Source organism: Haematobia irritans, chromosome 2 (assembly GCF_050003625.1).
Source record: "Haematobia irritans isolate KBUSLIRL chromosome 2, ASM5000362v1, whole genome shotgun sequence".
In the NCBI taxonomy this organism is placed as follows: domain Eukaryota; kingdom Metazoa; phylum Arthropoda; class Insecta; order Diptera; family Muscidae; genus Haematobia; species Haematobia irritans.
The window spans coordinates 71,240,767-71,255,540 of NC_134398.1; the positions used below are offsets into that span (position 1 = coordinate 71,240,767).

Here is a 14,774-nt window from a genome sequence, read left to right on the forward strand (position 1 = left end):
TCGTGATGGTGTATAAAGAAGGAAAACGGAATAAAAATTTGAATTCTTCAATTAACAGGTAACATTCACTGACGCTAACTTTTTGGGAAAAATTTGGAATTGTAAAAGGAGGACAAAATCGTTACGCAGCAACTTATTAAAAGTGAAAGGTACAAAAGAAGAAAAAAATGCGTTTACAGTTGATGACATTACATGGAAATTGGAAATAGTGGAATAATAAACTAATATTTCAAGGCTAATCGATGCTGTTGATTCTTAATAAATATATTTAATATATTAATAAAACGTGTATTTTATTGAAGAAAAAATTGCCTACACGCAAAAAAATAATTCTTTCCTCCCAAACGAAATTTTAGACAAACAAAGTTCGTTTCTCATTTGCTTTTCGCTGTAAGGAAGTGTATTTGGAAGAAAAGTATATACTTTTTGTGATAAACGTTTATTCTTTTCCAGGATGTAAAAACTATTTCATAAAGACAAACTCAAAAAAAACATTGTTTTCTTGCTAATTGCATTTTCCCTCACATCTTTCTCACATCCACAAGGTTTTTTAGTTCTTAAGACCTTTTCCTGTAATACCAACAATGTAGAAGAAATTATACGATTTTATAAATTTTTAAAATTTTTTTACCTTTCGCCTGGACGGAGAATCGAACCGCGGACCATGCACTTTGTAAGCCAACACACTAACCACTGAGCTATGTACCTGTTATGGTCATCAATAGATAAATATCCATATAAGTTATATTTATATAGCATAGCTTGCGGCGCCCACGAACCGAATAAACAAAGTTTATTTAACAGAAAAAAACATTTAATTTGGCACCGTGGAGCAATGGTTGCTACGTCCGACTTGCATGCCAAGGGTCGTGGGTTCGATCCCTGCTTCGACCAAAGTTTTTTTTTTGTTTTTTTTTTTACATATATTCCAGATATGTTCGGAAGATTCCGAAAAAATGTTCAACAGTACATTGGACTATATTACATTTTGAACTGTAAAATGTTTCTTATTAAAGACCTAAAGTCAGAAAAGAACAGTGTTTGATATAAACGAAATGGACTGTGTTGTTGTTTCAAAAATAACTTTTTTTATTGAAAAAATAAAAATTTTGTAACAAACGAATTTTTTTTGGTGATAAAAGTTTAAAATTTTCGAAGCAATTCAAAAAACTCTAATAAAAGAAAAACGTTTTCGGTACACGCTTTCCAAACGTTTTTTTTTTCTTTGCGTGTATATAAATAAATAAAATTGTATTTAAAAACGAAGGTAAGCAGTTCTAAGTTTGAAGTAAAAAGGTTTACCACAAATATGTAATGAATGAAAAAAGTTCAATAAAATCATTCTTATACTTCATAAATTTAGGAAAATGATAACTAATATATGGAATGCATTCTACCTAATTTCAACGAAACTCACATCGCTCAAAAAAAATAAAAATGTCTTGGCGCTATACGAAATTCGACTTTCTTCACAATGAGCTCATTTTAACTTAAAGAAGGGGTCACTTTTTTCTGGGTGTACATTTACAATTTTTCGATAAAGTTTATTTCACAAATTTTTTTTCTCTTCTGTAAAATTTCAAAATTTGATATAGCACTTTTACACATTAAGCTAACGACATATCATAGTTTCTACTGGAAGTCGAGTTGGAATTTGAAAATTGAAATTTTCGTTAACAATTATTTAAAAAACTTTGATAGCATATGAAGAAACAAAGCTGAAAAAAACGAACAATTAAAATTTGTTTCCAAGAATCAAGTACGCAAAACTCAAATTTAAAAGAGAATTGTGTCTTAAAAGTATCCTTACTTGAATTCTCCGCTTCAAAATCATTAGAGAAACGACAACATTTTTGGAACCGGACATGCTTTTTTTAATGTAAGGGCCGATGTTGAATGTGAACCACACCTAAACGCCAAGTTTTTTCCGAATTTTATTTGACATTTCTCTATTTCAGACTTACTCAATTTGAACCATGGAGAGATACACAATCCAACAACGTGTTAAAGTTATCCAGACTCATTATGAAAATGGGCGTTCAAATCAAGATGCATATCGTGCACCTTCATCTTCAGTGATGAGGCACATTTTCACCTCAGTGGATTCGTCAATAAACAGAATTGCCGCATTTGGGCGAATGAGAATCCAAGAGTGATTGTCGAAAAACCAATGCACCCACAAAGAGTGACTGTTTGGTGTGGTTTATGGGCTGGCGGCATCATCGGGCCGTATTTTTTCCAAAATGAGGCCGGTCAGGCAGTTACTGTGAATGGTGTTCGCTATCGTGAGATGATAACGAACTTTTTATGGCCCGAATTGGAAGATATGGATGTGGACGATATGTGGTTTCAGCAGGACGGTGCCACTTGACACCGTTGGACTTTTTTCTTTGGGGTTATTTGAAAGAAAAGGTGTACGTCGATAAGCCAGCAACAATTCAAGAGCTAAAGGTGTACGTCGATAAGCCAGCAACAATTCAAGAGCTAAAGGATGAGATAATTCGGCACATTAACGGCATAGAACCTCCATTATGCCTCAGCGTCATCGAAAATTTGGACCATCGGATGAAGGTGTTCCACCGAGGTCGCGGTGCCCATTTGGCCGATATTTTGTTCCATACATAATTGAGTAATACCAATATATCATAATAAAATAAAATTACAATAATTTCCTAAATAGTTTGTGTTTTATTCAAAATCAACATCGGCTCTTGAAATTTTAACCACCCTTTATACACTCAAAAAAAAGTGTACTCTCTATTTCACAAAAGCCAATTTCACTTTATGTATTTTAGTTCATGGAATTGTTTTGTTTGGAGAAAGTTTCCTTTACTCTAATGTTTTTTGCGTACGTTAGTTAAATGAAAATGAAAAAAACGGAGAAAAAATATACACAAATGAAATATAAAGATATACTAAATAGTTCAAAATAGTTCAGCATTTCTTAAAAGTTGTAAATTTTACCAATAATGCACCCATCTTGAACTTCGTATGTCACAGAAGACATTCTTGCAATTTTGAACTCCAATTTTGTCCTTCAAACTACAAAATTGTCTTTAACAAGTGCAAAAAATTAATAATGTCTAATAAATTTTCTTGAATTTGTCGAAAAATATTTACTTATTTTTGTGATATCGGCATGATGGCAGCGTTTTTAATACTGTTTAATTAAAATTTTCTAAAAATGTTCAAAAATTAACCAAAAGTTTTCTTCCTGGTGGGTTCACTGCTCTTTTCAGTGTATACTGGTATGTTCTATACTAGAATACACCATTCAAAGGCGAAGCATTTGAAGACAAGTTCAAACACCTCTTTTTTCGGTAACCTTTATAGACCTTTACAATTTGCCTCTTCCTGGTCAGCAGGCATGTTTGTGTTATATATACGCACTAAAAAAAGCATGACCGGTTCCAAAGATTTTGTCTTTACTTTAAAAATGTTGGTATTGATTCCGAGCCAAAGAAGCGGAGAATACAAGTAAGGATACTTTTAAGACACAATTCTCATTTAAATTTGGGTTTTGTGTACTTGCTTCTAGGAAGCAAGTTTTAATTTTTCGCTTTTTTCAGCTTTTTTTTCATATGCTATTAAAGTCCTTTAAAAACGAGTTAACGACAACTTTATTTTCTAAATTAAGACTCGACTTCCAGTAGAAATTATGATATGTTTCAAGTAAAAATGTCTTTAAAATAAAGTGTTGATTTGATTTTTTGCTTTGTAGTCAAGATGCAAAAAAAAAACAACAAATTTAAAGACAATTTCATTAAATTTAAAGAATTTTTCTGAATTATTAAAGTCAAGTTGAACTTAGCCCAAACATTTTTTCTTTCATGTTATGATACCCATTTTTAAGTCAAATCACTTAATTATAAGGACTTTACGACTTCATTGAAAATTTTATCGACTTTTTGACAAGGAAAAAAACTTTATATTAGAGAAATGCGTCTTCTATGCTAAGCAAAATTTGCATTCGTATTTTAAAGACATAAAATCGTTGACCTCACGACAATATTTTTTTCAGTGCGGGATCACATTCAAACTCTAGGTTTGGGCTATCCTTATGACTGAATCTGGATTTCGGCAAATTCTGTTAGGATCCGTACCACGCCGACAGAAACTAGTCTAAGGATTGAATAAAAGTGTTGTTGCTAACATTGTTGGATTGTTTGCAGCGTAAAATTTTTCTATGCCACTTTAGTTAGTTAATTGCGATATTAGTTAATTGCATAAATATTTAAATAATCACAAAATATGAGCATCATAACTGAAGTTTTATTCCCCCGTACTATATACTTACATTATCTCTTTCAGCACAAATATAAGGTCCAGGCCGAAGAATAACATGGAAACCTTCCGCATGTGCCAATTCTATAAACCTTTCAATATCGGCAATACCACTCCAAATGTAGTCTCCATCGCGGGGGTTGTGTAAGGACCATTCCACATAGCTGCAAAGAAAATAAGAAATTCAATTAAATATAAAAATCGTAATGAAAAATTGTAGAGATAATTTCGTTGTTGTGAACCAAAGTACAATGCACACTGAAAAAAGCATGTCCAGTTCTAAAGATTTTGTGTTGACACTAATGATTTTAGTATTGATTCCGAGCCAAAGAAGCGGAGAATTGAAGCAAGGACCAATTAAAGATACAACTCTCTTCTAAAGTCAAGATTTGCGTGCTTGATTTAATTATTTTCTCATTCTTTTCTTCATATGCTATCAACGTCCTTTAAAAACGCGTTAACAACTTAAGTTTCCAAATTGAGACTCGACTTCAAGTCTCTATATTTTAAATAAAATACGCCTTTAAAGTAAAGCATTGAAAAACATCATCTCAACAAATGTAAAAAAGATTTAATTCATTTTGAAGAATTTTTAAAAATTATTAAATTTAAGTTCACTTTAGTCAAACAACATTTTCTTTCATGTTAGGATACCCAACTTTAAGTCGAATCATTTAACCATAAAGACAAAACGACTTCATTGCAAAGTTTATCGGTTTTTGAACAAGGAAGAAGCAAAATTCGCATTCGTATCTTAAGGTCTCACGACTATAGTTTTTTCAGTGAAGCCCTTAGGAAGGCAATTTCCGCTCATATTTTTTTTTTTCATCGGTGATGTCGAATATCGAAATGTATTTGGAAGGGGCTAAAATTGGTGGCTTTAGGCGCCATGCCTGTTTTATTTTAGCACTGTATATCAGACATGCACGCAAAAAAATAATTCTTTCCTCCCAAACGAAATTTTAGACAAACAAAGTTCGTTTCTCATTTGCTTTTCGTTGAAAGGAAGTGTATTTGGAAGAAAAGTATATACTTTTTGTGATAAACGTTTATTCTTTTCCAGGATGTAAAAGCAATTTCATAAAGACTAACTCAAAAAATTTTTTTCTAGCTAATTGCATTTTCCCTCACATCTGTCTCACTTCCACGAAGTTTTTTAATTCTTAGCACCGTTTTCTGTAATACAAACAATGTAGAAGAAATTATACAATTTTATAAATTTTTTAAATTTTTTTTACCTTTCGCCTGGACTGAGAATCGAACCGCGGACCATGCAATTTGTAAGACAACACACTATCCACTGAGCTACGTAGCTCTTATTGTCATCAATAGCTAATTATCCATATAAGTTATATTAATATAGCATAGCTTGCGGCGCCCACGAGCCGATTAAACAAAGTTTATTTAACAGAAAAATACATTTAGTTTGGCACCGTGGAGCAGTGGTTGCTACGTCGGACTTGCATGCCAAGGGTCGTGGGTTCAATCCCTGCTTCGACCAAAGTTTTTTTTTTTTTATATATATATTCCAGATATGGTCCGAAGATTCCGAAAAAATGTTCAACATTGCATTCTACTATAACAGTGTTTGACATAAACTAAACGGACTGTGTTGTTGGTTCAAAAATAACTTTTTTTATTAAAAAAATAAAAATTTTGTAACAAACGAATTTTTTTGGTGATAAAAGTGTATACTTTTCGAAGCAATTCAAAAAACTCTAACAAAAGGAAAACGTTTTCGGTACACGTTTTCCAAACGTTTTTTTTTTCTTTGCGTGTGGGCTTTAGCTATTTTCCTTTTAAAGTTCGAGCTCCAAATATGGTACCAACAGCAAAATATTGGTTGATCTGATAATTAAAAAGACACCCAGCAAAAAAAATTAGAAGTTGTTCCCCAAACAATTCTTTTAAAGCGCACCCCAGAATCCCCCATCGATTTTTCCAACTTTCGATGCAGTCCTTTTGGACAAGTCCACAAACAATTTCTTCTAAAGCGAATCTTGGGAATCCCCAATGATTTTTTTTCTACTTAGAAAGTACGCAATTAGGCTATTTTAAGTGAAAATTTAAGTTTTGGACAATTAAATTCCTCAAAAAAAGAACTAGAAAATTAATAAAAAAGTAATTAAAATAATAATAAAAAAAATAAATTTCATCCCCGCTGCCGTTTGACTTTTTCGCTTCCATGGAATTTATTTTGAGAAGGTTTTGCAAATTACGAGAATTTTTATTTTTTTGATTTTTAATGGAAAAAATATATTTATACGAAAATATATGCAAAAATAAAACCATGTATAACATAAAAAAAAATAATTTTCTAGAAAAATATTTGATAAAAAATGCCGCCGGTGAGATTTGAACCCGCGTTTCTTATTTTTTCGTTCATACTAATAAAGAACATCTCTAGGAGCAGTTAGAATGTTATTCCTTGGTGTGGTATTACGATCATATCACAAAAATTTGAATTGACGTTTCGAGGCTTTGTGTTCAATGGCGTTTGTGGCTGAGTGGGTTAAGGCGTTCTGTTATGGTGCCAACAAACCCAGGTTCAACCTCTGGTCGGAGCAAAAAAATTTTTCAAATTGTAAGAATTAGGTAATAGGAAAATAACAGTGTAATAAAAAATATGGATGAAAAAAAGTGAAAATTTTTTCGTTTTTTAAATTTCTTCATTCAAATGAACTTTCAGGGCACAACTTCTAAAGCAATGCAAACAAGGCCGTATTCAGGGGGGGTGAGGGGGATCAAACCCCCCCCCCCCCCCAACCGAAATGAATGAATATTTTTATATAAATAAATATATATTTTTAGCTGCATAGAAAAATCTTATCGAAGATGTTGAAGAAAAGCTGGAGGTTTTATTTTGAAAAACGCTTACCTATAAAACTTGCACAAATCATAGAATACTAGTTGAAAAGTCCGTCAAACGACGGTCGAAAAAACAAATTGTTTTTGTTCTCGCACCACAAATTTCATTTTTCGAAAATGTCTTTCTGCTTTTTATTTGTGTTTGTTGTTCTTTTTGTGAACATGACTCGCTTTGTTTAGCCATAGCAAAAACAACGAAACAGCCAAACACACATGTGTAAATGAAATGGCGCAAAACCTGCGAAAAGAACCTGCCTAATTCAGCGATCGCATTCTTTCGACTAAAACATTCTTGAAAATCAATAAAATCCTGTTTTTGATTATGTCTTTTACAAAACCGAGATTTTCTTCCCACATGAACATGTCTGTTTTGCCACATTTGTAAAAGACTATTAGCAAATAAGGTTGATAAAGACTTTCTCAAAATATTAAAATATTTTGTCAAAGATATTGTACCATAAATCTGATATCGACTCAAAAATGTCTACACAAAAGGTACTAAATCATTCGCGGGGGTACTACGGTACTGACCGGGTTGAAAAAGTATTGAAAAAAGTACTATAGTACTTCCATCCCTGCAGTTACTACGTACTCATCCGAACTTTCATTTTCAACAATGAAGAGATTAAAGACGCATCTTAGAAATTCGACTAGCGAGAGTAGACTCAATGGATTGTGCCGACTGAAGAAGTCATTGATTTATTTGCTGCCCAAAAAGCCCGTCGGCTCAATTTAATATTATAAAAATATTGTATACATACCTATGCATAAATAAAATTTTCTACACATGAGATTATATGAATATTTTTTTTTTGTATTGAGACCGTAGTATAAAGCAGTACCCTGTTATCCAGAACATATTGTAAAATATGCAACACTTGCATCAACTGTTTAATTACAATCACAGAAGTGCTGTATTCTGCATTGTTGAAATAGTAAAGATTTTGGCTGAGGCAATTAATATTTATGGCACTTTACTACTTTTAATATAATCTTTTGAACAAATAAATCAAAACAAAAATACTGAAAATACGAAATACTATATATACTAAATAGACATACAAATGTTGCATACCGTACTAAAAGAAAACGGCCTGAAAATAAAAAATGAAAATCTCATCACTTATGGTACGGTCACACTGGGCAGATATTTGACAAAAATTAAAAAATTATTCATCGCCTCAGTTAAACCAGCAAACACTTTTAGCTCATATTGGATATGTACCATTGCCTATTGTGACCATAGGAGGTGTGCGCGTGAGTGAAATTTCATTCACACTCACGCACATTTACGAAGCAAAATGTTTGTTCACGCACGATATGTTTGGTAGCCACTTACACTCACGCACGTTCACGAAATGTAAACCGGTACTCACGCACGAACTACTTTTAAAGACTCACGCACGATTCACGACAATTAAAGTGACTCACGACAAATTCACGAGGTAACAAAACTAATAATTAGGATATAGTTCGACAGCTAAATAGAATTCAGTTATCATATCAGAAAGAATTAAATCTTGATTTTTTTCGTGAGCGTGATTTTGCAGAAATTTTGTTCACGAACCGATTTTATTTCTCACGCACGACATATTAATTTTAGTTCCATTCACGCACATCACGAAAGTTTCTTCAGATTTTGTTCATGAGTCACGTGATTCACGCGTGTCACGACAGTTTCATGTCACGCGCACACCTCTAGTGACCATACTAAGGGTGTAAGAAATCTACAATTGAAATGATTAATACTCACGTGTCAACTGCATTTAAACCAGCCGATCGCATAGTGCGTAAGCGCTTTTGCCATGCATTTGGATGGGCACGGAAATAATGGAAGGATCCGGCAACATATTGGAATGGTTTGCCATTCAATAGGAAGGTATTTGCTTCATGATCAATGGTGAAACTTGGTTTTGCTATTTCCTTTGAATAAATACAAAACAGAAAAAAAACATTTACAATTACTCATTTAGTTTTATTTTTTAATCATTATTGTTTTTGTTTTGATTTCAGCTTATACAGATGCGATGACTAAACTACAAAAGTAGCTTAACCAACAGAGTAAAAGTATATGTGTCATATTTCTTGGGCAAAGCCCTGTACACTGCAAGATGGTTGGATGGACGGAATTACTACATTGCTCATCAGCATCCTCTAAATGCAACAAAACTATCAACCAATTATCCGAATAAACTCGGGCAATTCACTAAACCAAGAGTAAATTACACATGAACCTCCCGAAAAATGGGTTTTGATTGCCTAAATAAATTTTGTTACAAGCATATCACTTTTCCTTTGCCAAAGTCTTCGGTAGGTTAGGTTAGGTATAGTAGTAGCCCGATATTTCAGACTCATGTAGACTATTCAGTCCATTGTGGTACCACAGTTCTGTCTTCTTCTGTCTTATCACTGAGTGGTGCCCGATTCCATGTTAAGATCAATGACAAGGGACCGCCTTTTTATAGCCGAGTCCGAAAGGCGTTCCACATTGCAGTTAAAGCTTTGAAACCCTCAGAAATGTCACCAGCATTCCTGAGGTGGGATAATCCACGGCTAAAAAACTTTTTGGTGTTTGGTCGAAACTAGGTTCGAACCCACGACCCTGTGTATGCACGGCGGGCATGCTAACCATTGCACAACGGTGGCAATGGTTAGAAGTCTTCCTTCTTCTTTTTTGATTTGTTTTGTATGTTAATGTTGGTTTCTTCTTCAATTATTGTTTATTGTTATTTTTTTATTTGTTTATTGAATTATATACCAATCAAAGACAATTAAAGAGGAAGATGTGAATTGGGCATGTTGTTATTCTTTTTTCTCGAGAACCAGAGATTAGCCCCATACATGTTCGATGAGAAGTTGCAACTTTTTTTCGGTTTCTCTTTTCATTTTGCATTCGCAACAAAACCCAATTCACTTATTTTAGCATTTTTTTTTTGTAACTTTTAAAAGAACAAAAACACTTCATGAAACATTTAATTAATAATTTAGTGCAATCGACACAGAAATTTGCGGGAACTTTTGAGAAAATAGCAAAATAAAAATTGTCTGCATCAAACCAGTAAGTGCGAAGCGCCTTTCCTACAAGTATGGGGCTAATCTCTTCCCAGCGGGAAAATTGCGAAGTACCGCAAAAATCATGCCTTCTTAACCCATGATTTTGGGATCCTTAACACCTTCCCATATGCCTTCTCCTATCATGCATGCTAAAATGCCTTGCACTTCCTTTCTAAAAAATGCCCGCAAACATTATTCTGTGCCTTCTTTGGGAATTGGAAAAAGAAGGACCTATATTGTTGTTATAAGAACGAAAATTCAGTTTTACAGACAGTTTTAATCAAATCCTTGAGAGTTAAAGAAGCAAACAAATTGTCTTTGATAGTTCAGCTCCGCCCATTCTCTCTAGTAATTTTGACAACTTGTTTCACGGTATGAAATTGAAATCTTTTTTAATGCGAATCGTAAAGTCCAATAGGAAAACACGAATAAACTCATTCTCATATTAAACAAGTAAGGAAAGTCTAAAGTCGGGCGGGGCCGGCTAAATTATACCCTTCACCAGTATGTATACCAACATCTTAACACCTTAAATATGAACCGATTTGGGCATTTTTTTAAACATTCACAAAATGTCTAGACTCAAAATTTAAATTGGTTTATGACCGGGACGGACCACAATGTTACTAAAAAACAAGTAAGGAAAGTCTAAAGTCGGGCGGGGTCGAATATATTATACCCTGTACCACTTTGTAAATCCACATTTTGGACACTATATCAAATCGGTCAAATGTGTTGGGTGCTATATATAAAGGTTTTTGTTCCAAATACATACATTTAAATCTAACTTCATCTGAACAGATTTTATAACCTATAGACTTAAAATTTAAGTCGCCTAATGCCCTGGAATGGTACACTACGTTAGTAAAAAATATGGGAAACATTTTAATCTGAACCAATTTTGAGGCAACTTCGCAAAAGTGTATTTATGATTTGTCGGTCGATAGACATGTATAAGAAATAATGTAAAATTTGAGTCACTTTTACAAGTTTTCGACTTAGCAGTAGCGATTTTATAAGAAAAATGTGGGTATTTTGGCCATTTTTGCCCAAATCGTAAAAACATATATATAGAAGCTATATAGAAATCTGAACCGATTTTAACCAAATTTGACATGCATACTTAGTATTTTAATTCTACTCCCTGTGCAAAATTTAACGAAAACGGACTACAACTTTGAACTCTGTGGTCATATGACGGAAAATCTGGCGAAAGATATATGGGAGCTATATCAAAATCTGAACCGATTTCAATTAAAATTCGCTCGCATATCCAGAACCTTAATTCTACTCCCTGTGCAAAGTTTCAAGTAAATCGGGGTAAATCTTTGGTGTCTGTGGGTATAAATATGAGTCGAAATCGGTCGAAAGACATATTCGGGAGCTATATCTAAATCTGAACCGATTTTAACTAAATTTGGTATAATTAACGATACTATTAAACGCACTACTGTGCAAAATTTGAAGCAAATCAGGGTAAAACTCTCTAAATACGTCAATTATGGCCATATCGGTGATAAATATATATGGCAGCTATATCTAAATCTGAACCGAAATCAATCGCGATTGTCTTTGAGCCAAGGTAAAACTCTGTGCCAAATTTGAAGACGATCGGACTTAAACTGCGAACTGTACTTTGCACACAAAATTACATATACAGGCAGACGGACAGACAGACAGACGGACATCGCTAAATCGACTCAGAATTTAGTTCTAAGACGACCGGTATACTAAACAACCTTCTTGACGTTACATACAAATGCACAAACTTATTATACCCTGTACCACAGTAGTGGTGAAGGGTATAAAAACGAACTAAAAATAAAGGACAACATCATTGGCATTTCATTCTATTTTTGGAATCGTACGAAAATTTTCTTTTGCTTTAGTTCATATGGAATTTATGTGTACGGTCATTGAACTATATACCCACGTTTAGTTTATAAAATGTTTGAGACATACTTACAAAAAACGAAAATTTCATTGGGATGTGGAAAATTTCGAAAAAAAAAAATAAATTTAACTACAAACAAATAATTTTTGTGCAATAAAAATAAGTTAAATTCAACGTTCCGTTAACTACGGATTTTTTCGGTGTAGTAATATCATCTTTTCATTTTCCCCTAATCAAGTATATATACACTGTATATAGTCGGAAATAGATATTTTGTTGTGTTACGCACGGAATGACAAATTTGTTATTCCCCCAATACCATTCTGTGACGTCAGGTATAAAAAGGATCTCATACTCATTCTTTGTTGGCTGCCAAGCTATTAATTTGTTTATGTCTAGCTACTCCTAACTTTGGCCTTCTAGAAGACATTCTCTGTAACATATAAAAGATCCGATACCCATTATACGTTCACTTCCGACAGAAGGGAACGCGGAATGACCTCACGTGTAGCTTAAGTTTACCTTTTGGCGCCCACATCACATAAATGTGTCGTAGGCCAATGGATGAGTGTAGGACTACCAATAACGAGGACCCCGGTTCAAATCCCGACGGAGCAGAAAAATAAAAATACACATGAGGTAAATATTAAAATCACAAAAATAAGATAAACTGTATAGGAAAAGTAAGTCAAATTAAATTGTAATGTAAAATGTATGAAGGCAAATGTTCAGTTCATAGACAACCTTGCCTTCAAAATATTTATTTTTACACGCTTTCTTTTATGCCTTCCTGTCCAGGCCTTTTTGAGGGCCTTCTTTGGAAGGCATGATTTTTGTACTTAGTATGAAGGCCTGATAACATGGCATCGACAACATCACGTCTAGAAGGCATACGAATAGAAGCGAGAGGCAAGGCCTTGGTCTCCAATCCAATCCAATGTTACTTTGAAATGAACACGTAATGCAGCGCCCAGGCCTTATAGCTACCCGGGCAGCACTTCCATCATCGATTCCACGTCCCTTCCATTTCCCGCTGGGAATTGTTTCTGACACTAACACTATCAAAGTCCAATTCACATCTTCCTCTTTAATTGTCTTTGATACCAATACAACCAGATTATTATCTTAAATAGTACAGAGTTACAATGTTATCATATTCTCTCACTGTTAGAAAAATATGTTTGTCACATGTTCCGATATAAACAAAATGTGTTTCGGGCACAATTTTTTAAGTGAAAAAATGTAATGTTCGTAAACTAGCATTAAATGTTTGGGACACATATGGTAATATGTTAGAATATATTATGTTTGGGACAAGAATGTTTCATAAAAATAATATGTGTGAATGTAAACATATATAAATTTATAAATTTCGAGTATGTTGTAATATTTTATTCAGAGAGAGAGAAAGAGAGAGAGAAATAGAGATGGAAACAGGGAGGGTTGGTGAAAGATATCAACATAACACAGCGAGAGAATTAAAAGAGAGCAATTTCTGAGAATCTGTTTGTATGTTATTTCGGAAAACTGTTTTATGTGTTCATTTGTTTTGAATATGCGCTTGGCATGTTAAAAAGGCTTCGCCACAAATTTGATATGCTTAATATTATTTAATTTGAATATTAAATTGAATACACTGAAAAAAAAGCATACCCGGTTCCAAAGATTTTGTCTTTACTTTAAAAATTTTGGTATTGATTCCGAGCCAAAGAAGCGGAGAATACAAGTAAGGATACTTTTAAGACACAATTCTCTTTTAAATGTGAGTTTTGTGTACTTGCTTCTAGGAAGCAAATTTTAATTTTACACTTTTTCAGCTTTTTTTCTTCATATGCTATCAAAGTCCTTTAAAAACGAGTTAACGACAACTTTATTTTCCAAATTAAGACTCGACTTCCAGTAGAAATTATTCTATGCATCAAGTAAAAAACGTCTTTAAAATAAAGTGTTGAAAAATATGTCCTATATTTGAACGATTTTTTGCTTTGTAGTCAAGATACAAAAAGACAACAAATTTAAAGACAATTTCATTAAATTTAAAGAACTTTTCTGAATTATTAAAGTCAATTTGACCTTAGCCCAAACATTTTTTCTTTTATGTTATGATACCCATTTTTAAGTCAAATCGCTTAATTATAAGGACAATACGACTTCATTGAAAAGTTGATCAACTTTTGGACAAGGAAAAAAACTTTATATTAGAGAAATGCGTCTTCTATGGTAAGCAAAATTTGCATTTGTATTTTAAAGACATGAAATCTTTGACCTCACTACAATATTTTTTTTTTCAGTGTAGAGAATAGACAAGCTGAAACCATTTAAAAAAAGCATGTGTTTTTGCCTTGAGAGCAGCAATTTAAGTATGTGTGGACATGTGTTTTGTTTATCATTTTGGCATTATGGGCATATTTTGTTTTGGTTTGTCGAAAGAAATCGGAACGTACGACGAGTAAGACGAAATATTTAGGATGAAAGCAAATTAAAAAAAAAAACAGTGGAAAATATATACAAATTACAAAGGGATCTTCAGAAAAAAAATAAGTTTAGTTCCTCTTTATAAATAAATAGTCCAAGATGAGTTGACGGACACTTTCAAAAATAAAAGCGGGCATTAACCCTTCGTTGCATGATTTAATTTGAGCAAAGATAAACATTTTTTGGTATGTTAAAATTG

The 14,774-nt window shown here is 33.1% G+C and overlaps 1 protein-coding gene across 1 annotated transcript in view; it reads right to left on the minus strand.

Moving 5' to 3' along the window:
* Nucleotides 1-14,774, minus strand: part of Gal (beta galactosidase) — a 32,829-nt gene that overhangs the window by 2,737 nt on the left and 15,318 nt on the right. The window contains exons 2-3 of the mRNA XM_075295248.1: nucleotides 8,906-9,075; nucleotides 4,298-4,448 (exon numbers count right to left, since the gene is read on the minus strand). Of these exons, the coding sequence (XP_075151363.1) occupies nucleotides 4,298-4,448; nucleotides 8,906-9,075 (321 nt within the window). The remainder of the gene's footprint in view (nucleotides 1-4,297; nucleotides 4,449-8,905; nucleotides 9,076-14,774) is intronic.